We start from the raw sequence: 25,745 nt of genomic DNA, 5'->3' as shown, positions 1-25,745 counted from the left end.
TCTTATTCAAGCCTTGAGAAGATTAGGCTCAGACTCTGTGGTAGTTACCCAGACTTGTTGGATTGCTGAGGAAAGTTTATCAGCCAATTGCACCGGGCCTGCAAGTTCTTTGCATATATGTTTCACTAATGCTTACCTAACAGATCCTACGTACACTCAATTCATTGATGCTTTCAAAACCTTAGTGGTAGGTAACACCCGTAATGGCCTTGGAAGCCTATATTTTCTTTTCAATTACTGTCGTTTGAAGATGCTCAGCACTGTAGTAGATACTCTCCATTCTTTATGTGAAGAAATGTGTGATATGCTTTTGATGTGAAGAAAAGCACAAGCCATTTCCCAGGGCTGAAAGTGACTGAAGTCTGGTCATGATCCCAGAACTGTGCCATTAGTGATATCAGCAAGGGCTTAGTCCTGCAACACTGAAGTGAATGGGCACTTGTGAGAAGGCAAGGTGGCCACTGTTGAAGAGAGACCTACATTTCACTGTCTTTAGGTGAAAGATGAAGCAGAAACAGCAGTACACAGCAGTGCTTAAAGTACCTCTCAAATTTGTTAATAAGCTGTTCTGATCGAGTTTTCTTAGCTGCTTCTTGTCTAATGCTGTCAGGCAAAAAGGACAATTTTCAGTAAAGGCAGGCATACCCTTGTGAATTATCTTTGTGTGTGTGTGATTTGTCTTTTTTTTTTTTAAACAAAGTGTTCCCCTCCTTCTTTGTTATTATTTTAATATTAGATATATTAAAGATTCATGCAGTAGGCAAGAGAAGTGGATGGTCTGAAGTGCTGTTGAAGTATAAGTTAGACAAAGTAAGGGTCTTTCCTCTTTCAGTTATAGTTGCCTCAGGAATTACTGGCAAAGGAGAAGATGAAAACATTGTTTGAGTACCTTCATATAAATGAAGATGGCTGAGAAAAAATCTAGTAGAATTCCTTACCTTAAAGTCCTAGAATCACGGAAGTGTTAGTAGAAAGGGACTTCTACTATTTTTTCTAGTCCAATCCATTACTGACAGAGTAGCTGATCTAGCTATGAAAATGACAGTAACATTTGACAAATAAAAACCTGGTCATATTGTGAGGAATGTTGTTTAGCCTTATTCCAAGAAAAGGAAAGTGCTTGAAAACAACAGTGATGAGCTACACTGCAAACAATATCTTTTACTGCCGAGTTACAGTTTAATGTCAGTCTACCATGTGATACAATCTCCAGATCGTAATCTTTAGACCATAAGAAAATGGGAGGCACTGTGCAGTTTTTGTGAAGGAAAAAACAATAGAAATAGGTTTCTAAAAAGCGAAAAGTTGACAAATACTGGCAAAATAGATCTTCAAGTATGCTTTATTTGAAGGTGATTAAAAGGATTTTTTTAGGCAAAGAACTAGTCAATCTCATCCAATACATGATGCAACATGATTTAGTGCCTAATGCCAGACAGACTGGAAAATAGGAAAATAGGTAGATAGGACCAATGATGCAGTTTTTGATGAATTACTTGTGATTAAGTGGTCAACATTCATATAGTAAAAAGACATGATATATACGTATGTAGAAGTATAAGCAGTTAATATTTTAACTATAAGCAGGACATATTGTAAGAAAAACAAGGGGTATAAAGGGACAGGGAAGTTACAGACATCTTAGTAATATCAGAAGCCATGGACATTTTTCTAAAGACATTAGCTTGTTCCTGCAAATCACTGCACTCTTGAGAATAGTATTTGCAATTTAAACTTATCTAAAACATCACTAAAACACTAATTCCTTGTTTTTTTAGTTATTTTGTATTAAGAATCTTGCAAAGAACTGAAATATGGAATGACCAAGAAACATGAATTACCCACCATTTCAGAGACTTTTCATTCATCACATTTAAATACTAGGTGTCTGATTTCAGAAGGTCTCATGCAAATTCCACCTATAAAAAATCACCACAGACTATTTTCAAGAATAAAAAGCTAATGTTTTTTAAAGCTCTGACAGACATCCAGTTGTGAAGATGAATTTTGAAACTAATGGTCCATGTTTTCCAGAGAACATTAAAAAATATAGTTGTACTTTCTGTAAATGCTCAGGTCTTATCTACTCTTTGCACAGAATATTTACCAAAGCTATAACTTTGGACAGTTAATGGAATAGATCACTGCCTAGAGTGGTGCCAGAGGTAACATCATTATCTTTCCATAACTGCATAATGAGAATTAAATAATCACAAAACAAATTCCTATTATGAAATGACTTTTTTTTCTCATGTACAATATATATATTCATTTATATTGAATATAAGTCCAGTAATGTTACCATAGTGATGTACTGTAGTGGTCTTTCATAGTGAAAAAGCTGCCCTAATAATTTTTAACATGCAAGACTTGGAAGAACCAGAAATTCACAGTAAGTAGTACAATTTGTATATGTATCTTCTGGCATCCTAAAGTTAACCAGAACACTCATTTTTCCTGTTTGACAAAAGCTGCAGTTCTGTATACTGTACATTCACAGTGGGATCCCAGCCCCCTGTACTACTTGCAAGAAGGATCAGGTTACCACTCTTCATCAGAGTAAACGTCCTAGTATTTAATATAATGATCTTGTGAACAGTTGTTCCTAGTTTGAAGTTCAGCAGTTCAGGACTTAATAAAATTCTCCTTTTCATCTCTCTGAAAGATTTCTTGCTAGCGCATTTTGTAGTCATTAGATACTGACATTTCACATAGCTGTCCTTTAAAATCCAAGTCTACTGTGAAATCCAGGTCACGCTGTAAAAAGATTTAAATGTAACACGTAAGTAAGACCATAAGTTTAGTGTATGAATCCAGTTATCATCGTTCAGGTTGAAAAGACCCGCAGATTCAGGAGATACCTACTGTGGTTTCTAACTTCTTTTGTTTTTAGATGTTGCTAACACTGAAAAAGCACAATGTAAGCTGTATAATAGCATTCCTCACACAATCGATGCCTAGGGCATATTTGTGTATCCTTCCAAAGGCTGATTTAGTGTCCTTGTTACAACTGGAAGGCTTCTGAAATGCTGTGCTATCATACACATTCTGTAGCATTTTCTAAGGGTATCCCCTTGATTGAGATGCTTTTAACTTAGGGTTTTCACACTAGGACTTATTCCAGAATAGATCTAGTAATCTTCCTACTGTAGGGAAGCCCTCAGTCATTATTTATCTTATAATTACATGTTTTTTGGAAATGGGCACTACATAGACCTACAAAACAAAGTTGTCTCTCTACAAGCTTTTGAAAGGCTTTATGTTTCAGAACAAAACACTAACAAATCCTTTTGAACCAAGGTGCTCTCACTGTCTTGTGATAACTATCAAGAACACATTAATTTTAGCACATAAATCCACATTCAGGTGCTTACTGCTGTGCAAACAAATTTGAAATATTTTCTTCATTTTCTCTCAAACAAAAATTGATACATTCATCACATAATAAAATGTTCCAGCTGCCCCCAAGGACAACATAAAGTTGGGAAACAAACTGTTTTCCTCTACTTTCACACCAAGGGGGAGCTTCAGGAGTCAATGTTTTTGTTTCAGTGCCAAGTATATTTTGTGTGTGTTTCATATTTATTTCTTCCTCTGTGCCAACACTACTATGAAAACCATATCCAATCTGTATTTGGTACAAAAGAGGAGAGATAACGCAAAAAAAAAGGAGGTAATTTGCTACAGTCAAGAAATGCAATATTTCAACAATTGCAACAACTGCATGGATGGATTATAACCAGGTTATTTTAATGGTTGTATGTTGTAATAGACAATGAAGAGATTCTGCTCAAGGTTTGTGACAGAAAATGATGCCACTGCTTCTCCCAGAAGCCGTACTTCTCATGTCTTGCTCTTCTATACAGGCATGAGATGTCCATCAGACCACGTCTCATAGTTCTTACAAGTTTAATGCAACACTGAATAACTGACATACTTGGTTAGGGATTCAGCCCATAGCAAAGAACTTAAGGAAGTTTTCACCAGTCATCATAGTGTGATATCCATCATGCTTTATCTTCAGTCTTATATAAAGCATCAGTATTTTCTGTGGAAAGCCATGATTTCTAACCAACCATATAACTTAATTAGTGAGTTAAAATACATTTGATCAGTGAGTTAATACAGACATTCAGCTGAAAGCTGTTAATTTCCTAAAAGAGGGTTCTTGGTCACTGTGTTGGAAATCCGGCTATAGATGTGGAACTGAAGTACTTACTCTTGATAATCCTGTGCTGTCAGAAGAGATGTTACCATGGATTTTAGTGACAGTATGAAGAGATCCTTCCCTACTCGTGTTACAAAATGTTAGCTAAGCTGATTGCACAAAGTAGCTGACCTGGTGCTGAATCATTTCTTCCTTCCCCCTTGCAGGCTGAGTTCTGTAACATTAGCACTGCATTACTATTGCTATCACCAGTTTTGGTGAAGCTGTGACCAAAGCTTTTACTAATAAAGATGAGTTTATAGCCTTTGGTGTGCTTGTTGTTATACTTACGTGCATTTTATTTACTGTTTATTATAGTTTGTGATCAATAGAGTTGGAATTAGAATCAGTGATGTTGACTCACCACATTTTTTGCATTTGGTTTCATGGATATAGTCCCATAGATTTCTTCTCCTCGTCTCACAGTTAAATAGTCCTCTAAGTAGAACACAGTTTGCTTCCAGTGAGTATAGGGAGCATCAGGTGCTAAAAAATATATATGGTATTATTGACAGAAATTTCTTCTTTGTATTACAAGTCAAATTAAGACTTGGAAATACTGAAAAAATGCCTTTTCTTCTCATAGAATGCTTTAACTTATATACTATATTAGCAAACATGGTTTACAACAACACAATTTTATTGACTGTCAGTGGGTTGCTTTCTGATTTTTACTGGAATATGTCAGATGTGAATCACACCCCACAAGAAGGATTCCACAAAGGGAGCATGATAGGCACTTTTTTGATGCTTTCCTTTCAACCCACACACACTGAAGTTGTGGAAATCTTTACCACTAAATATTTTGAAAGTCAGATGTCAAAACACAATTACAAAAAACATGAAAGAAAGGTTCATCAAAAACTATTAATTGCAATGACACAGATGAAATATTTGATTTATGATCCTAGAACAGCAGATTTTATAGTTTCCAGCAGGATGCAGCTGGGGAAAGGGCACCTGCATTTTGACCTGGTTTTGGAATTTTGAAGTCACATGCTGTGGTACATTCGCCAGAGATGGATACTGATGTAAATTAATTTCTAGTCTTGCTTAGCAGAATCACTTTGATGATCTTCTGCTATTTCAGGTGGTTTGGGTTTTTTTACTTATTTGTTTTCACTTTTGATTGAATTCAAATCTTTGAGCAGCGCCTAGTGAACTTGCATTTGTTACTTCTTGTTCCTAGCATTTTTGCAGTTAAGAGCATCTAGGAACCTAAGAATAGACGTACAAGTTCAGAGACTTCCTGACCTGGCAAAAAAACCTCTGATAAACTTATTTTTTTCTTCCATTTGCTTCCTCAGTCAATTTTTTGATGCAGACATGAGCCCACTGTATTGAATCATGCTAATAATATCTTAGAACTGTTTAATAAAACAATGGTTACTTTTTATTTCAACATCAATGTCTCAAAAATATTTGGCTTTAGAAATGGTTTGTGACTGCAAAAATAATGGACATTTGGTGTTTTGCTTTGTTTTGTTTTGTTTTTTTAAACTATCAGGACAGGAATTTGTAATAGTTCTCTTCGTCCAAAATTCTAGAATCAGAAGACTGATATAAACAAACTTGCCAGAGACTGTGTTGGCAAACTGATATCTCCCAAAGGAAAAGTATTTTACCAGAAAATTTCTGGCTATGTGTCTAGACAGTTTTAATGATTGTTAATTGCTAAATGGAGAGTTCTTCTTGCAGGAGTTCAGATCCAGAATATGTTTTCCATTTGGACATGCCTCTGTAAAATTTTGAACTGAAAACATGTTAGACCAAAACTAAATTTAAATTAGATTTTAAATCAACTGCTATCTTGTACAAACACATGCACATGTGTACAAGCCCTTATGCAGAGGACACTAGCTGAGCAACCAGACCAGTCTTCTAGACAGTGACATCTATTCCTTCAGTTACAGAAGCCTAAAATGCCTTCTTATGGAGTAACTTGTTCTGCACCTACCTTGTCATGATGTGCTGAACAGGGACAGAGAACCACTTTCCTCAACCTCCTGTCTACATTCATGCAAATACAGGTCAGGAAAATTGGCCAGATCTGCTGCAAAGGCCTACTGCTGACTCATGCTCAGTTTGTGGCTCACCAGAATCGAAGAGTCTTTTCCAGCAAAGCTGGTATCTACCCAGTTGGCTCAAGCAATAGCATAGACTTGTTTGGTCCCAGCTGGAGGACTTTGTATTTGGCTTTGCTGAACTTTATAAGGTTCTCATCAGCCCATTTTGAACCTGCATAGGTCTCTCTAAATAGCAGCCCTTTCTCTCTAGGTTACGCTTCTCCCAATTTGGGATCACCAACAAATTTGCAGAGAGTGTACTCTGTCCTATCATCCAGGTTGTTAATATAGATGTGGAAAAACATTGACCTCACTGTTGGTCACCTGTGGGATGCTACTAATAACTGGCCTCTGATTTGACTTTGCTGATTAACACATGTTGAGCCAATTTTTCATCCATATTATTGGTCGCTTATCCAGTCTATATCTCACCCATATAGCTGTAAGGATGTTATGCAAGGTCGTATAAGAGGCTTTGCTAAAGTCAAGGTATACAACAGCCATGGATCTTCCCTCATCCACACATCTAGTTGTCTATAAGGCAACCAGGTTGGTTAGGTATAATTGCCTTTGGTAAATCCATGCTTAGCTGTTCTCAATGACCTTCTTGTCCTTCATATAGCTGGAAATAGTTTCCAGGTGGATTTGTGTCATAAGTTTCTCAGGAATTGAGGTGAGGTTGACTGGCTTGTAGTTCCATGGATCTTGCTTACTGTAGTTCTTGAAGATGTGTGTGATACCTGTGTTTTTCAAATCAAAGATTCAAGAACCTTCCACTGTCACAATGACCTTTTAAAGATATTAGAGGGTAGCCTTACAATAACACTGACAGCACCCTCAGCATGCTTGGATGCCTCATGTCTGATCCTATGGACTTATTTAGGGTTCTGTAGACCTGATGGCATGCCTTGAGGCACAACTCATGTATTAGCAGTTTCATAATATAAAAAACCTTGTTCTCCAATGGCAACAAAGCACCTCTCCAATTATTTTAGATACTTTGAATAAAAATTAACCCTTCCATTTAAATAGTACTTGTCTTAGTGCAAGGAGAGGGGCACCACATGGGACCAAGAGGAAACACTGGACCAAGTACTGTGCTGAGAAGTCACAACCAATTGGTTCCCCAGGTTTTAGAGTGGTCTCTAGATCTGCTATGACTGGTGATGTGGCTGTAGCATCATTTGTATCAAAGACAGTTTTAGGAGAAGCCCTTGCCAAAAACACACAAAAAGCTTGAGCAAGGACTTGAAAATCTTAAGAATTTGACTTTGCATGGATACCTGTATAGTAGCTCTTTCTCATTTGCATATAATTACATCCAACCTTTGTTATTTGGTGGGCCATACAGCCTACTGGAGAAATGAGTTACTTAAGTAAGATGTTCAGAAAATTGACAGTAAAGCAAATAAAAGCATTTGATAGAAGAAATGTAGCATTTGCCAAGTGACAGGAGACAGAGTTTGGAGACATAGGAAGCCTCTGCAAGTGAGCTTCCAAGGAGGCTGAGTCACCAGCAGCTCTAGTTACACAAAGAATGATGAGAAAGGGGAAGTCATCAAAGCTGAAAGCATCCTACAATATGAGCGTATAACTAAGCATTCAGAACCTCTGAAGTGGGAGCTAGAGATAGTTTGGAGAAGCTATGTTTTCAAGTACTGCTGATGAACATCATTCTTGATAGAGGTTCAAAAATTTTGAAGAGTGTGACTCACTTCCCCTTTATTTATGATGGGTAGGCACAAAATACCTTGTACATATATTTGCAAGTTGAGGTGGGTTTGAAAAAAACCTCTCTGTAAGAAAAAATATGCCAAACTTGATATCTGCTCTAGGTTTTTGTCCAAATGTAGCCTCTTCTCACTAATACTATTTAACCTCAATCCTTCCTCAAGTTCTCACTTCTATATGCTAATGGAAGCTAAGCCCACCTGTGGTGGTGTTGCAGAACATCTTCTGTTTAAGTCCCTGAGTGAGCCCTCTTTATTCCATAACACCCAAGAGGCAAGAAGAGTCAAGAAAGTCCTTATCCCAGCCACCTTTTGCTGTACTGATACTGGAGCAAGTTTATGTCTACTCTGTTGTAGCTCCTTGCAATAACATAATGGATCCTTTTCCTCGTCACTTTTGATGCTTATTCACTGGGATGTCTACAAGTCAAAAAAAGAGAATGTCTGGATTTGAGGGCCAGATTTGCTGATGAGACACATTTGACTGGAAAACAATCAAATACCATAATCTGTTCAATGAATGTTCCTTAAAACATGTATGTTCATATGCACATATAAAAGAGAAACACATTTCTTTGCAGATGAAGCCATGTTCTCAATGCTATAAAAGACCTTCAGTGTAGTTCCTGCAATATAAGTAGACCTCCTTTGATAAGGTGGGTTTCAGTTACCATCACAACACAGTAACTACACTCTTTGCTCAAAGCTATTTTTTACACAAAACTGGAGGTTTTAGTATATCACTTTTTAGAAAGGATTAATGGGCTGCCTACTGCTGAAAAAAAAAATCAGCCTTCTGTGAAAAAACAAATATCTAAAACCTAAAGTGTTTTCTACCTTAGATAATTTTGTTCAGCATGAACTCAGAAATATTAGCATTTCAGGGTGCCTCTGCAGTGCCTCATAGATTGTTCATATCTCCCTAACTACACTTTGTTTCCCAGTATATACTGATGCCTATCATGGTGTGGGAAATACTGCAGTATAGAACATTTATAGAATGACCAGGGAAACATAGTTACTGACAAATACAAAAATATGAGGTACCAAATAACATCATCCGCATGGTTATACTTCTAGAATCAAATACAAATAGGTATTTTATCGAAGTACTTTGAGCTTTAAATCTCTTGTAAAGGGTTGAGAGCTCCTGTGAAGGGAGAAAAAAAAGAGATTTCTAATCATATTCAACTTCCCATTTACAACTGTTTGAATTGTGCTAACTACAACCATTCACAGAATCACAGTATGTTAGTTATTGGAAGGGTCCTCAAAAGATCATCTGGTCCAATCTCCCTGCTGGAGCAGGAACACCTAGATGAGGTTACACAAGAAGGCGTCCAGGCAGGTTTTGAATGTCTCCAGAGAAGGAGACTCCACAACGTCCCTGGGCAGCCTGTTCCAGTGCTCTGTTATCCTCACCATGAAGAAGTTTCTTCTCATATATAAGTGGAACCTCTTGTGTTCTTGTTTGCACCCTTTGCCCTTTGTCATATCATTGGTTGTCACTCAGAAGAGCCTGGCTCCATCCTCGTGACACTCACCCTTTACGTATTTACCAACATCAATGAGGTCACCCCTCAGTCTCCTCCAAGCTAAAGAGACCCAGCTCCCTCAGCCTTTCCTCCAAAGGGAGAAGCTCCACGCCCTTAATCATCTTTGTTGCTCTGAGATGGACTCTCTCAAGCAGTTTCCTGTCCTTCTTGAACTGAGGAGCCCAGAATAGGACACAATATTCCAGATGCGGTCTCACCAGGGCAGAGTAGATGGGGAGGAGAACCTCTTACAACCTACTAACCACCCTCTTCTAATACACCCCAGGATGCCATTGGCCTTGTTGGCCACAAGGGCACAGAGCTGGCTCATGGTCACCCTCCTGTTCACCAGGACCCCCAGGTCCCTTTCCCCTACACTGCTCTCTAACAGGTCTTTCCTCAACTTATACTGGTACCTGGGGTTATTCTTGCCCAGATGTAAGACTCTACACTTGCGCTTGTTATATTTCATTAAATTTTTCCCCGTCCAACTCTCCAGCCTGTCCATCTCTCACTGCTTGGCAGCACAGCCTTCTGGCATGTCAGCCACTCCTCCCAGTTTGGTGTCATCAGCAAACTTGCTGACAGTCACTCTGCCCCCTTATCCACATCGTTGATTAATATATTGAATAATACTGGTCCCAGTACCAACTCTTGAGGCACTCCACTAGATACAGGCCTCCAACTAGACTCTGCCTCATGGACAGCCTCTTTGGCTTCCTTCTTTCAGCCAGTTCACAGTCCACCTCACTACCTGATTGTCCAGACCACACTTCCACAGTTTAGCTGTGAGGATGCTGTGGGAGAATGTGTCAAATGCTTTACTGAAATCAAGACAGACCACATTCACTGCTTTAACATCATCTATCCAACTTGTTATGTCTTCCTAAAAGTCTACGAGGGTGATGAGGCATGACTTCCCCTTGGTGAAGCCATGTTGACTGCCCCTAATGACCCTCTTATCCTTGATGTGCCTTGAGATGGCACCAAGGATAAGTTGTTCTGTCACCTTTCAAGGAATGGCGGTGAGGCTGACCACTCTATAGTTACCCTGGTCCTCCTTCTTACCCTTTTTGAAGACTGGATTGACATTTGCTTTCCTCCAGTCCTCAGGCACCTCTCCCACTTCCCACGACTTAGCAAAGATGATGGAGAGTGGCCTAGCAATGACGTGAGCCAGCTCTCTCAGCACCCAGGGGTGCATCCCGTCGGGACCATGGATTTATGGATGTTCAGTTTGTTTAATTGGTCATTAACCCAGTCCTCATGAACTGAGGCAAATTCCTCCATTGTCCTGCCTTCCTCTGGGGCCTCAGGGGTATGGGGCTCCTCTGGACAGTCTCCGGCAGTGTAGAAAGAGACAAAGAAGGCATTCAGTAACTCTGCCTTCTCTATATCTTCTGTCACCAGGGCACCCACCTCATTCATCAGTGGGCCTACATTGCCTCTAGTGTTAGTTTTATCTGCCATTTATTTGAAGAAGCTCTTTCTGTTGTCCTTGACCCCTCTAGCAAGGTTTAATTCTAAGGAGGCCTTAGCTTTCCTAGTTGCCTCCCTGCATCATCTAACAACAGCTTTATATTCTTCCCAAGTGGACAGCCCCTCCTTCCATGATCTGTAGACTCTCTTCTTCCACTTGAGTTTGCTAAGCAATTCCCTGTTTAACCAAGCAGGTCTCCTGGCTTCCTTACTTGACTTCCTACCTGTTGGGATGCTCTGATCTTGAGCTTGGAAGTAGCAGTCCTGAATGTTAACCAACTATCTTGGGCACCTTTAACTTCAAGTACCCTATCCCAAGGGATTTCCCCTAGCAATTGCTTGAAAAGGCCAAAGTTGGCCCTACTGAAGTCCAGGGTTGCAATTCTGCCTGATATTCTGTTCCTGCCACGTGAGATCCTGAACTCCATCATCTCATGGTCACTGCAGCCAAGGCAGCCCTCAACCTTTACCACTTCAACCAGACCATCCTTGTTAGTGAGAATGAGAATCAGCAGTGCTCCTCTCCTAGTTGGCTCATCCACCATTTGCATCAGGAAGGTATTATCATCAATGTACTGGAGGAACCTCCTGGACTGTGGATGGCTGGCTGAGTTGACCTTCTAGCAAACATCAGGGTAGTTAAAATCCCCCACAACAACCAGAGCCTGTGACTGCAAGGCCACTCTGAGCTGCCTCTAGAAGTCCTCATCAAATTCCTCATCCTAATCTGGTGGCCTGTAATAGACACCCACAACAGTATCACCCCTGCCAGCCTGCCCCTTAATTCTCACCCGCTGACTTTCAACTTGCTCCTTATCTGCTCCTGGACAGTACTCAATACATTGCTCTCTCACATAAAGAAGAACTCCACCACCTCACCTGGCTGGCCTGTCTTTCCTGAGAAGGACATAGCCATCCATGACCACATTCCAGTCATGTGAGCTGTCCCACCATGTCTCTGTAATTGCCACCAGATCATAATCTCCTGACCAAACACAGGTTTCTAACTCCTCCTGCTTATTCCACATGCTGCATGCATTGGTGTACAGGCATTTCAGGGAATTAGCTGAGCACACGGGTTTCACCCTAGGGAGATGGGAGGCCTCCCAGTCTTTATCAATTCTAGAGTGCTGTTCCACTGGTGCAAGCCCAGCTACAACCCCATTCCCCTTCAAATCTAGTTTAAAGCTCTCCAAATGAGCTCTGCTAATTCCTGTCCCAGCATCCTTTTGCCCTTGTGAGATAAACCTTTCCCATGTATCACTCTCTGGACTGTAATCTTATAAAACCAGCCGTTATGAAAGATTCCAAAGCCCTGCCTGTAGCACCAGTCTCGTAGCCAAGCAATTTATGGACTGGACCCTTCTATTCCATCCCACATCATCACCCAAAAGTTGAAGGATGGAAGAGAAAATAACTTGCACCCCAGATTCTTTCATCAACCGTCCCAGGGTCTTGAAGTCTTTCTTCATTCCCCTCAGACTACTGGATGCAACTTCCTCCCCATCTGTCTAGAAGATCAGTAATGGGTGGTAGTTTGTCAAGTGCACCAGGTTGGGGAGTGCCCTGGTGATATCCCTGATCCAGGCTCCAGGCAGACTTCACACTTCCCTATGATGAGGATCAACTCTGCATGTTGGGCCCTCTGTTCCTCTCAGAAGAGAATTGCCTACTACAATTACCCTTCTTTCTTTCTCATTGGAGGGAGTCTTGAGGTGTGGTGTCAACTGCCTGTTCCTATGTGACCTCGTAGGTGGGCCTTCCACCACATCCTCACCTACCTCTCCTTCGAGATCCAGGGCCTCAAAACTATTATGGAGGGGCACCTGGGGAAGCAAGGCAGGTAGGAAGAGGGGTTGCCCATGATGCTGAACTGGGACTTGCTTCCAACCCTCCTCATCGTTTTGGTCCCCTACCTCTGCCTGACAGCAACAGGGCAGGGGCTGTCTCAGGTCTCCCCCCTCAGCCTGACAGGGCGGGGGGTCCATCACCTTTTGAGGGGTATCTCCCTGGGACCTTTCTGTCTGGCACACCAGGGAGTTACTCCACCAGTCAATCTCCTTCTCACACTCTCTGATGGTTCCCATTGTGAAAGCCTGCCTCTGTTTTCACAGAATTCCTTAAGCAGTTGTCCTCTTTCCACACCCCACTTACCTCCCCCAAAGTGACAATAATTTTTATCACTGAAATTCAAACCTTATGGTACAGTAAACCTTCCTGTACCACTGACCAAATAACAGTCAAAATGCAAGTTAAAGAAATACAGATTACCTGTAGAAAATCCCATCTTCTTGTGGCACTTTGTAAATTCGATATTAAAATAGGTGACCAAGGCATGAATGTAATCATTACGCTGAATTTGAAGGCAGAATGCAGAAGTAAATGCCAATTCCTCCGTCTTCACTGTATAAATATCTACTTCCTGTTTTGGTGAGAAAGAAAAAAGACATTTAAATGCAGATGTCTGTGACTCTAAAGTAAATGTTAAGTAATGGACTTAAGCATTTCATTTAATGATCAGCAACAAAGACAACTGGCAGCCCTTTAACAATGTAAGAAATCAATGCTACACTAGAATATACCAAATCATCAGCAAATGATACAGTTATCTGACTAAGTTGAAAAAGTGTAATATGAGGCCACTCACAGAAGAGCATGTGTCATTGAGAACAGCAGGAAGAGGCTGCAGGAGCTGGAGCAAATACAGGTAAAAACACGCTTTGACATTTTTCCTCACGGTGACAGTCCCTGATAACGAAAGGTCTTAGAACTGGGACCTATATCTCCATTTCAATACCCATTATGCCCATATTTATCAGAGTTAGGTTTTTAATAAAAATCAACCTCTGATTTGTTTGAGCACCTCTGGAAGGGAATGTGCTTTGACTGTGTCAAGGAGTCAAAATATGTGAGGGATGGCAGAGGCCTGCTTTTTGCTGATAATGCTTTTTAGTCCTGTGTCAGATAACCACTTCCAAGTACTAAGTGCAGAGATCTTAACCTTGGACAGAAGCAAATAATGTACATCATACTATGGCTTGATTGCAGTAGTTGGGAGCAGTGATGTAGTCTCCAAGACTGCTTATTTCCATCAGTATTTAAACCCCACTGTTCAAGGCTTAAACTGAATTTTTTTAGATGGATCTGGTTTTCCCTGCTAGGTATTGCTTTTATCTGGGTTGTTTCCAAAACCTATTGTCATGATAGGGAGGATAGTAAGTCTGAAATACTATTAATTGTATTATAAGGCTATGGGAAACATTTCCTGTCAGTGCACCTTCTCATATCCTCCTGACTGTATCTGCCTTCACTGTCCTTATTGTCCTTATCAGGGCATAATATTTTTCTCTCTGTTATTCAGAAAGTCAGTATTAACAACAAAACTGCTCATGCATGCAGAAAAATAGGAGCTTTGTAGGGAGAAATCCAAGTTTCTTCTGTGCTCCCAACGTAAGCCAGGAATCATCTCACTGACCTCACTAGCATTACTTCAGATTCACACTGCAACCATGGGGAGCAGAATTTAGAATGTCCATTAGAAGAAGGCTCTTCTAGCCTCTTTAGAGCACAATAGAGCAGTCTTTTAGCAATTACATTCTATAATCTAAGAGAAGTCTAGAAAAACAGACATCAAAAGATGTAGCCATATTTCAGTTACTGAGATCTTTGCATGGACCACATATGTGTTTATGAGACTTAGCAAACTTACAGTGAAATGAGTCACTTGGGTCACAACAACCCCAGGCAGAGCTACAGGCTTGGGGAGAAGTGGCTGGGAAGCTGCCTAGGGGAAAAGGATCTGGGGGTGTTGGTTGACAGCCAGCTGAGTAAGAGCCAGAAGTGTGCCCAGGTGGCCAAAAAGGCCAGCAGCATCCTGACTTGTATCAGGAATAGTGTGGCCAGCAGGACTAGAGAAGTGATTGTGCCACTGTACTTGGCACTAGTGAGGCCCCACCTTGAATACTGTGTTCAGGTTTGGGCCCGTCATCATAAGAAAGACATTGAGCTGCTGGAGAGAGTTCAGAGGAGGGTGACGAAGCTAGCGAGGGGTCTGGAGCATCAGCTGTATGAGGAGCAGCTGAAGGAACTGAGGCTGTTTAGCCTGGAAGAAAGGAGGCTGAGGAGAGACCTTCTTACTGTCTACAACTGCCTGAAAGGAGGTTGTAGCTTGCGGGGGAGGGGTGTTGGTAGCAAATGACAGAACAAGAGGAAATGACCTCAAGTTGCACCAGGGGAGGTTCAGATTGGATATTAGGAAAAAATTCTTCATGGAAAGGGTTGTCAGGCATTGGAACCGGCTGCCCAGGGAAGTGGTGGAGTCACCATCCCTGGAGGTGTTTTAAAAGGCATTTAGATGAGGTTCTTAGGGACATGGTTTAGTTCTAGAGTTAGGCTATGGTTGGACTCAATGATCCTGAAGGTCTCTTCCAGCTGAAATGATTCTATCATTCTATGAATCAAGCAAGCCATAGTTTTGGCCTGTCTGATTAGCAATATTGTTCAATAATAACTTAACCATGATGAAAAATGTTCTACTACATTGCAATGGCACCCTGAGTCACTAATGCTTAAAAGTGACACATGCTTCTAAGTGGTCATTTAAAGCTAGAACAACATACTCTATTTTCCCCCTACAAAAGAAGAAGAAAAAAGCATACTAGGAATAAGAATTTCTGGAGTCTTCTGGCAGATTTCCATAGTAGCCTGCAAAATTTGCTTTGACAAGCTAGACTGTACAGGTGGGTGATAGCTGCAAATTTCTGTAATTTTTGGTGTTTTTTTAGTGGTGTTGCACTAGGGAAATTGTGAATTAAGTCCAATGATGAGGCACACAAAATGTATCTAGCTCTGTCTCTCTGAACTGTTTTGGCTCTGCAGAGTAAAGTGGAACCAATAGCAGAGAAGTTAGTGGAAATGTCTCAGAAATATTGAACAGATGTGTTGGATAAAGTGGTGGCCACTTTTGCAGTATTTTTTTTAAGAACAGAAACATACTTCTTTTACTATGAAAGATGAGACAAATATGGGGAGTTATATTAATTTAGTTTTGAAACTACCTTGATCCTGTTTTGGTGATCTCTTTGAATCATATTGTCGCTACTATATATTCTTAGATTTGTCATTGTTTAACACCAGCCAGCAACTAGGACCATGCAGCTGCTTGCTCACCCCCCTGCCACCCACAAAGTGGGATGGGGGAGAGAATCAGAAAGGGAATAAAACCCCAACTTGCAGGTTGAGATCAGAACATTTTAATGGGACATTAAAGGAAAAGAAAATAGTAATAATAACAATAATAACAATAATAGAATGTACAAAACAATTGGTGTACAATGCAATTGCTCGCCACCCATGGCACTGATAACCCATTCGTGCCTGAGCAACAGTATTAGGGTATTTACCTCTGGCCAACTCTAGTTTGTATACTGAGCATGACGTCATATGGTAAGGAATACCCCTTTTGGCCAGCTTGGACTGTCTCTCCTGGCTTTGCTCCCTCACAGCTTCTTGTGCATCTGGTAGAGCATGGGAAGCCAAAAAAATTCTTGACTACTTGGCAATAACCAAAACACTAGTGCTGTATCAACATTCTTCTCATACTAAATCCAAAACACAGCTACTAGAAAGAAAATAAACTCTATCCTAGCCAAAACCAGGAAAGTATCCACACCTTATTCCATACCATTTACATCATGCTCAGTTCTCACACTATCCAATATATTCTCATTACCCAGTATTGCCCTTCCCATCCTTTGATATAATACACATATATCACTCCCTTGGTCTATGGACCACTTCCATGCAACATTTGTAAAATGTCCACTGAGTTAATTTAGTCCATGACTTTGGACTCCATCTGTGGTAGTGGTCACTCAGGACAGGAGAGGTGGTGCGTTCCGTGGGGTTACTGGGCACCAAAGTGATCTCAGGTAAGGTCACTGCTGCATCCAAAGCCTGTAGCTGGTGTGTCTGGTGCAGTCCATGGCCGTGGCTGTGGTTGAAGATGTTGACCTCAAGGAAGTTGCTGGGCACTAGTTGCTGAAGCCAGCTCTGGTTCCATCATCACTGCACTTTACTCTGTTTCATCAAAGTTCATTCTTCATTAATCTGTGTGATTCTTTCTATAATACTACTGATACAGCATATAGCAACCATAGTAGAGATAACATACAGTATTATGAAGCAATTAGAACATCATACAATTTAAATCATTGGCTGTTCTCACCTAGAATCAAATCCTCCTGAGGTACACTTCAGACTTGCCCATCTTTTTGCATTACCCACCAAGTGCATCCAGGTCCTTGAGCAAAAGCAATCCCGTGGATGGGTTTGCCTTTGCCCAAGGCAGGAGTAACCCAGACCATCTTCCCTAACATATTCTTTATGTGCACTACAAAGACTTCATCCCCTTCTACAGTATGTGAAACTTTTGATTAGACAGGGCCTAGATCTCCTAATGTTGGCTAAGAACGTGGCTTTTGCTAAATGTGTATTGCAATGTTTGATAGTCCCACCACCCATTGCTCTGAGTGTATTTTTTAACAGTCCATTGTACTGTTTGATTTTCCTGGAGGCTGGTGCGTGAAAGGGTATGTGATATACTCACTCAATGCAATGGTCTTTAGCCCAGGTGTCTATAAGGTTGTTCCAGAAATGAGTTCCGTTGTTTGACTCAGTTCTTTCTGGGGTATCATTTCACCATAGGACTTGCTTTTCAAGGCCCAGGATAGTATTCTGGAGGCATGTGGCACAGGGCATGGGATATGTTTCCAGCTATCCAATGGTTGCTTCCACCACTGTAAGCACATAGCACTTGCCATGTTTGGTTTGTGGGAGGGTAATATAATAAATCTTCCAGGCCTCCCCATATTTATATTTTAGCCATTATCCTCCATACCACAGAGGTTTTAACCACTTGGCTTGTTTGATTGCAGCGTATAATTCAAATTAATGGATAACTTGTGCAATAGTGTCCATGGTTAAGTCCTCGCTCATGAGCCCATCTCTGTGTCGCATCCATTCCTTGATGGGCCCACCAAGCTATAAATAAGTTACCCTTTTGTTGCCAGTCTTTATCTACCTGAGCCCTTTCAGTCTCAGCAGCCTGATCCACCTGTTGGTTGCTGTGTTGTTCTTCAGTGGTTGGACTCAGGTAGGTGATCATCTGTGTAGTGTACTTCTAAAGCCAAGTTCTCTATTTGAGCAGCAATATTTTGCTATAATTCAGCAGCCCAAATGGATTTACCTCTGTGTTGCCAACTGATCTACTTTCATTGATCTAGCCACCACCACAGAGCATTTGCCACCATCCATGAATCAGTACAAAGTATTGGCCATTTTTCTTGTTGAGCAATATCTAAAGCAGATGGATGGCTTTTGCCTCTCCAGACTGAGTCTATTCACCCTCTCCTTCAGCAGCTTCTGTAATTTGTCATATAGAACTCCATACAGCCACTTTCCACCTCTGATGCTTTCCTACAATAAGACAGGAGCCATCAGTGAACAAGGCATATCACTTCACATTCTCTGGTAGTTTATTATTTAGTGAGGCCTCTTCAGCGAGCGTAACCTCTTCTTCTGGTGATATTCTGAAATCTTTGCCTTCTGGCCAGTCCATGGTCACTTCCAAGATTACTGAGTGATTTGGGTTTCCCATTCAAGCCCATTGTGTGATATGTGCCATCCACTTACTCCCTCTAGCACCAGCTGCATGATGAGCAGACAAGACCTTCCCTTTGAATATCGAGTTCAGCACCAGCAGTTAGGGTGCCAGGAGGAGCTGTGCTTCAGTACCGATCACTACTCAAGCAGCTCAAATCCCTCCAAATGCTGCCAAATCTCATTTTCAGTTGGAATATAATTGGACTCATATCCTCTGTATCCCTGTCTCCAAAATCCTAGGGCTTGACCTCAAGTCTCCCCTAGTGCTTTCTGCCAGAGGCTCCTGGTAGGGCCATTCTCCCCAGCTGCAATGTAAAGCACATTTATAACAACTTGTATTGACTGGACTGGCCCAAGGGCTACTGCATGAACAATCCCCTGTTTAATTTGTTCAAAGGCTTGTCGTTGTTCAGGGCCCCATTTAAAATAATTCTTCTCGGCTTACAATCAGACTGTAATTTGGAATGTGCATTCTCCAAAAACACACAATGCCTGAGAAAGCTTGTGTTTCCTTTTTACTAGTTGATAGAGACATAACTGCTATTTTATCATATCCATTGGGATATGACAATGTCTATCTTGCCATTTTATTCCTAAAAACTGGATCTCCTGTGCATGTCCCTTGACATTACTTTGTTTTATGGCAAAAACAGTTTCAGAAGGATTTGGACTATTTTCTTCCCTTTCTCAAAAACTTCTGCTGTATTGCCCTACAAGAGAAAGGTCCTCTGAGAGATCAGGCAAAGTAGACAGCTGTTTAATCTCCTCTGTCTGCACAGCAGCTATACCAAAATTCCACCAATATGCTTTTGGATCCTTGAAATACCCTCTCCTGAGGCAGTCTATGGCAAGGATGCATGGAGCCTCTGGGTCAGTCACAATAGGGAGCTTTTGCCAGTCCTTCCCAATTAGGCTCACTTCAGCCTCCAATACAGTTAGCTGCTGGGATCTCCCTGTCACTCCAGAAATACAGATGGGTTCTGCCTCTCTATAGCTTGGTGTCATTAGGGTATACTGTGCACTGCTGTCTAATAGAGATTTACACTCCTGTGGGTCTGATGTCCCAAGCCATTGAATCCACATAATCCAATAAACCCAATTGTCCCTTTCCTTGACCTGGCTGGATGTAAGGCTCCTCTAGTCCTGATCATAGTATTCATTACTGCTGAATGGTTTTGTGTGGCACAGATGGGTTCAAATTTCATCCTTGTTACTCACTTTTTGTGAATATGAATCAGAAGTTTCTTCCATAGCATCAGAAGTGAGATCAGCCCTTCTCACTCAAGGAAGTTGCTTGAATGAGCAACTCAGCCCTTCTACTCTGCTGAGGAACAGCTCACTGGAGACTGGAACAGCAATTTTCCTGAAAGAACCTTTATTTGTGATTGTTTTTCCTTGCAATTCATGTACCGGTGCCTCTAGGGTCGAAGTCCCTAGGTCCTTCTTTGTCATATCTTGTCTGCGGTCATGCAACTAAAACCACAGGTGTCCCATAGTGTGTACCCTCTATATCCTCTCTCTTGATCAAAAAAATCCTTATTCCTAGTAGTTGAGTCCATACGGGTGAGGAGTAGGACATACCCTCGTTGAATTGCTGGAACTCCTAGCACAGTTTCTTGGCTATCATGTCCTGTAGATTATCCATAGCTGATATGAGGGAGTAAGAGAGATTTCCTTTGTACTGCCAGAGTTGGCCAACCACATCATCCACCACTGGTGCCGCTCCGTCTCTCCAGGTCAGTACTGCCAAAGAGTTGACATACGATGACAGTGTGTTCAGCCTTCAGCCACATGGGTTGTTCGCACCGGGCTTCATCTGGGTCTTTGGGCAACTGCGTGTTGTCTAGGTCACTACAAATCACCTCCAATATGGCTATTTCCCTCAGGTACTGGATACCTCTCTCCACACTAATCCACTTGCCTGGGTTACACATCTCACTTGAAGGGACACCTTTCGTTTATGCCTGATATGAGTCACCTCCAGAGACTGAGGGCTTGTGTCCCTTTTCCAACCGCTTTGTCAATACCTCCTTCCCTAGAAAGGGGTCCCAGCTGCTTCCTTCCTTACCCTCTCATTCGAGGCTATTGGGCCTGTTATCCCAGCACTGGAGCAGCCAGGTGACATTGTGCTTGCCTGGACAATGGCAAAAGTCTTTTTGCATATCTCACGACTCACCCATGGATAGTGAACAGGTGGTTACCATCTTGCTTTCTTCCTCCTCCTCTTCTTGTGATGGCCCTGCTTTTTCATCTTCCCTTACTAAACAAGCTGACTTTTCCTTCCAGGCTTTCTTCTCTTGCATAGGGGTGACTGATGCTGGTACAGATTGGTCCTCTGGCTCATCTGCAGTGCCTGTCACTGGGTTCTGAGTGACTGCAGTGCCTGTCACAGAAGACTGAGTAGCAGCAGGTGCCTGTCACATGGTTTGGAGTAACTGCAGCACTTGTCACATTGTAAGAGACACTCTCTTCCCTTTGAGGGTACTGAATAGTGTTAAACAGGGCTCAGTAGTTATGGGCCAGGCCCCAGCACACTGCAGTGATTTGTGTCTCTCTGGAATTGCCAGGATGACAGCATACTTCTTCTAAGTGTCCTACTAGTTTTTCAGGAGTCTGAACTTGTTAATGGGTGAAGTTCCAAAACACTGGAGGTGCCCACCATCCTAGGCATTTGCCCATGCTATTCCATACACCCTGCAACTCATAAATATCCAGCCCTAGGGCAGATCTCTGGATGATACTCTTAAATTCCTTGCTAATCTCAGACAAAACTGAGACAATATTCCAAAGAGATACCAATAGAAGTATTTTAACTACCCAAGGATGTTCAAGATACTGACAAGTTATTGTACTGAAGGAGGAAACATCATAGAAGAAGGTAGCAAAAGTGCCATTCTGTATTTCCTTCATAAAAAGCATTTCAGAGGAAGAAGTATAATTCCACAAGTCAGTACCTGAAGTACAGTAATGGCTTCAGTACAAAGCTCAAATACCAGGTTAAGCTCGAGGTCAATGTTCTAATAACCCAAGCAAAATGTCACTAATCATTGCAGAGCACAGCAAGCTGCAAAACCCAACACCAATCTTTAACATGTACCACAAAAACAAGAGCATAGTGCAGATCAAATAAACTAATATTGAGAACAGATGAATCAATGTAATGACTCACAACTGTTAACAGATACAAACCTCTTAGTTTGTTCTACTTAATGTTATTATCTCAAACCCTTCTTGTCCCACATTGGGTGTCAAAAAGGACTATGGGGGTTTAACCCCAGGCAGCAACTAGGACCATGTAGCTCATCCCCCTGCAAAGTGGGGTGGGGGAGAGAATCAGAAAGGGAAAAAAAAACTTGTGAGTTGGAATCAGAAAAGTAGAGGACAGCAAAGGAAGAGAAAATAGTAATAAAAATAATAATGATAGAATATACAAAACAAGCGGTGCACAATGCAATTGCTCACCGCATGTGGCACCGATAACCCATTCATTCCTGAGCAGCGGTATTTGCCCCCCGACCAACTCCAGTTTATATACTGAGCATGACATTATATGGTAAGGAATACCACTTTGGCCAGCTTGAACTGTCTGTCCTGGCTTTGCTCCCTCACAGCCTCTTGTACATCTGGTAGAGCATGGGAAGCCAAAAAATTTCTTGACCACTTGGCAATAACTATAACACCAGTGTTGTATCAACATTCTTCTCATACTAAATCCAAAACACAGCTACTAGAAAGAAAATAAACATTATGCCAGCCGAAACCAGAACAATATTATATGCCACCACTCATTGAATGTTAATTTCAGCTAACTGCACAGTGGACAAACGTTATCTTTGTATAAAATAAGTGGAAAAGTAATGATTTACCAGATTTCCTTCAGATTTCAAAAACAGCAACAAAATGGACATAGTTAAGCAGGGATTTGATCAAAATACAGCTCTTAATTATAACAAAAATATAAAATGTTTTAGGTTGAGCAACAATAAAAGTGTCAGGATTATCAGCTAAATAAGGAGGTCGAGAGACTGTGGTTGACGCTGCATGAAAGACAGTGCAGAAAGATGCATGAGACATCCCACGATACACATCCCTGTTGCAGAGGGGCAGATAGGGTCCAGTTTTTACATTCACTACATAAAGAATAGTTCTTAGGCTGTCTTGTGGCATGAATTGCTTTAGGACTGAGCAAATGATGGATAGAAGATAATTTAGATTTACAGGGACGGTGACAGTGAGGTTGAGATGTGGTGTTGCCTGCTACTGTGTATTTCTTGTTTGAATGGTATCATGCTAGCTGAAGATAACCTAACTAACAAGAGAAACAGCCCTGAATCAGGTTTGCTGATGGTAAAAATGTTGCGTTGCTGCTTGACTCTTTATCTCAAGTGAATCATAATTAAGGTTGCCTCTAAAATGCCACTGCACTTCTTTTCTGATCCCCTTCCCAGCTAGTCAGCTTACTTGGCTAGGATTATGTGAGCATGGAGATAAATGCAAGATTAAAATCTCAGTGAATGTCTGACTTTGGTGGGGTCTCTTATTTGATTGTTTGGTTGGTTTTGAGTTTGGGGTTGGTGTTTTTCCATCCTTCCTCTCTCCCATTGCACTAGCTGTCTTGTTTTGGACAAAGAGGGAAATGGTCACCCTAACATGCTGTGATGGTGAAGGCAGTGCTAATCAGACTAGGTAAAACTACTACACTTATGTAAAAGATGGACAGGTAGCATTGGTACAAGCAGTATTGCCAGCTTCAGGGAAAGAATAGATCTGAAGGCTGAGAAGTAAAATTAAATGGTAGGGAAATGAGAAAGGGCCAGACCCTCTTTTCTGACAAGAACTGAGCAAATGACCTGTATTGCCAGTTGCACACATACATACAGATGTGACAGTAGTCGGCCCCAAAACACATTCACTTTTTAAAAAAAATATATATATATAATATACACATATATATATTTTTTAAGTGTGGAGAACTAACAGTATTAATGTGAGGAGAAAATAACAACATTAAATTCTGGGTGTTTTGGGGGAGCAGTGAAAGGAAGAACGGAGTATCAGAGATTGTTAAGACTAAATATTGCAAATATTTCTGTCAGATTAAATAACAGTGAAACAAGTGTAGCTATGGCTTCTAGATAACGAGACCTCAGCCTCCTGCCAGGGCCCTCTTCTGCCATGTTTTCCTGTTTTCACAGAAGGAAGTACCTGAAAATTATGAGGGTGTTGTTTGGGATTTGAGTTTTCTTTTTTTTTTCTTTTTTTTTCTTTTTTTTTCTTTTTTTTTCTTTTTTTTTTGGAGGGAGAGAATCAGTAGAGTTAAATCTGAGAATGCTGAAAGAAAAGACTGTGGGGAGAACTATTGGAAAGAGTGACAGGGAAAGTCACTTAAGAAAGCAAAGGGAGATTTTCAGGTGGAGAAAAGAGTAGAAAAATGAGAAAAAAAGAGCAGTGTTTCCCAAGATGGAAAATGAGTGGCATAGGTGCCTCTTGCTTTACTTCAGGAGAAGCTGGGAGAAAGGAATGTGATTAGGGAGTTCACTGAACCTGCAGTGGAGAAAGAGAAAAGTCTCATGAGGAATGGCTTGTCCTAAATCTCATGGCTCAAGATTATGGGAGAAGAACATGGGACTCACCAGAGCTCACAGACAAGTGCCTCACTTGTATGGCTGGATCTCTCTGAGCAATAGTACCTTTTTGGGGAAAATACTGCAGGTCCTTTGAAATAAGGCTTCACACAGGTGAATCATATGTTTCCAAAACTGCAGAAATTTCTCAAAGAACTGGATATTTGAGCGTATAGGTCAATCAGTTTTTTTACTATTATGCTATGTTCTCTGATAAACAAGAATGTTGCCTTTTGGGTGTGTGTGTTTGTGCAGGGAAGGCAGTTTCTGTTTTAAGTAGCATTAAACTGTGTAATCTTAAAGTGGTGTGTGACCTGCAGGAGCTTTAAACTGTTCCTGGAAAGCGTGGGACAAGGGAGAGCATAAAAATAGATGTATTTCTTTTTGTATGTTCTTTCTCTGTGGCTAGATAGGGGATGATATTCAAGAAAGTCCAAGAGTATTTTTTATTCTAAACTGGACGTGACATGTTCTTCATTATTGTTTGGTTTTGTGAGTTTTTGCCACTCTCTCATTGCAGATTTTTCTACATCTCTGTGAACAATTGGTTTATTTTTATTGTAGCCTCTGGTGCTGAAACTAAATCAAAATTAACATGGAGAATAAGTTTTGGGTCAATCCAAAACAATTTGTATTTCTCTAACATACAATGGGATCAGAGAAGAAAACACAGCTCTTTTATTGAGTTTGAAAATACTTTTCAGTTTTATCAGACAATGTTACTGAAAGCAGTAAACCTTCAGAAGGACAGTTGTACACTTTTCCTGAGATCAGTTATTGACTCTGGTGTTTGAAGATACTTTGGTCCCACTACCCTCTCTGACTGATTTGGACTGGAATTTAAAGAGAGGACTCTTACTTACCAGGAAAATTCCTATGCCCTTGCGATATATTTAAGAGATCATTAAAAGGGGAATTGCTTCCACAACAAAGAAGATGCTGTATTCCCTGCATGCACCACCCCCAGAGCACCTGTGGCTTAGTGGCTAAAGTTCCTTGAAGGGCTCAAGACTTGGGTTATATCCAATTCCTGAAGAGTAAAAATGAGGAAATTTTACTAAAGTCTCCAGCGTTCTAGAAAAGTGTCATGGTAACATAGCATGCAGGGGTTGATTCCTTATTTTATTGATTTTGTAGAACAATTCAGAGCATCTAAATTGGGAATTGAAATAACTGCAGAAGCACAGGGCTCTAACTGGTCTGTTAGAAATGTATCTAGTCACTACTCCATCTGCTGACTAATGTACAGGGAACACAGATTCATCTGGTAGGTAAGTTAGCTGGCTTTGTACACCCTTAAAAAAATCCCTTTGTGAATCTAATATGAATAGGATGTGCCATCTTTAAGTGTCATAATAAAACATTTTAATAATGAAACATTATTGCTTTATTTGTTCTCAATTGTTGTCTTAGGCTAATATTATTATCTGAATTCACAAATA

At 40.9% G+C, this 25,745-nt stretch overlaps 1 protein-coding gene across 1 annotated transcript in view; it reads right to left on the bottom strand.

Moving 5' to 3' along the window:
• Nucleotides 1–2,673: 2,673 nt before the first annotated feature.
• PRMT8 (protein arginine methyltransferase 8) overlaps nt 2,674–25,745 on the bottom strand; it is a gene marked incomplete at its 3' end in the record, with an annotated part of 87,397 nt that continues 64,325 nt past the window's right edge. Inside the window, exons 9-11 of the mRNA XM_080350425.1 lie at nt 13,289–13,439; nt 4,572–4,693; nt 2,674–2,757 (exon numbers count right to left, since the gene is read on the bottom strand). Coding sequence (XP_080206551.1) covers nt 2,674–2,757; nt 4,572–4,693; nt 13,289–13,439 — 357 coding nt within the window. The remainder of the gene's footprint in view (nt 2,758–4,571; nt 4,694–13,288; nt 13,440–25,745) is intronic.

Source organism: Nesoenas mayeri, assembly GCF_963082525.1.
Source record: "Nesoenas mayeri genome assembly, chromosome: 1".
NCBI classification, from domain to species: Eukaryota; Metazoa; Chordata; class Aves; order Columbiformes; family Columbidae; genus Nesoenas; species Nesoenas mayeri.
Note: the sequence above shows the minus strand (reverse complement) of the source record. Positions and strands in the feature narration are given on the sequence as shown.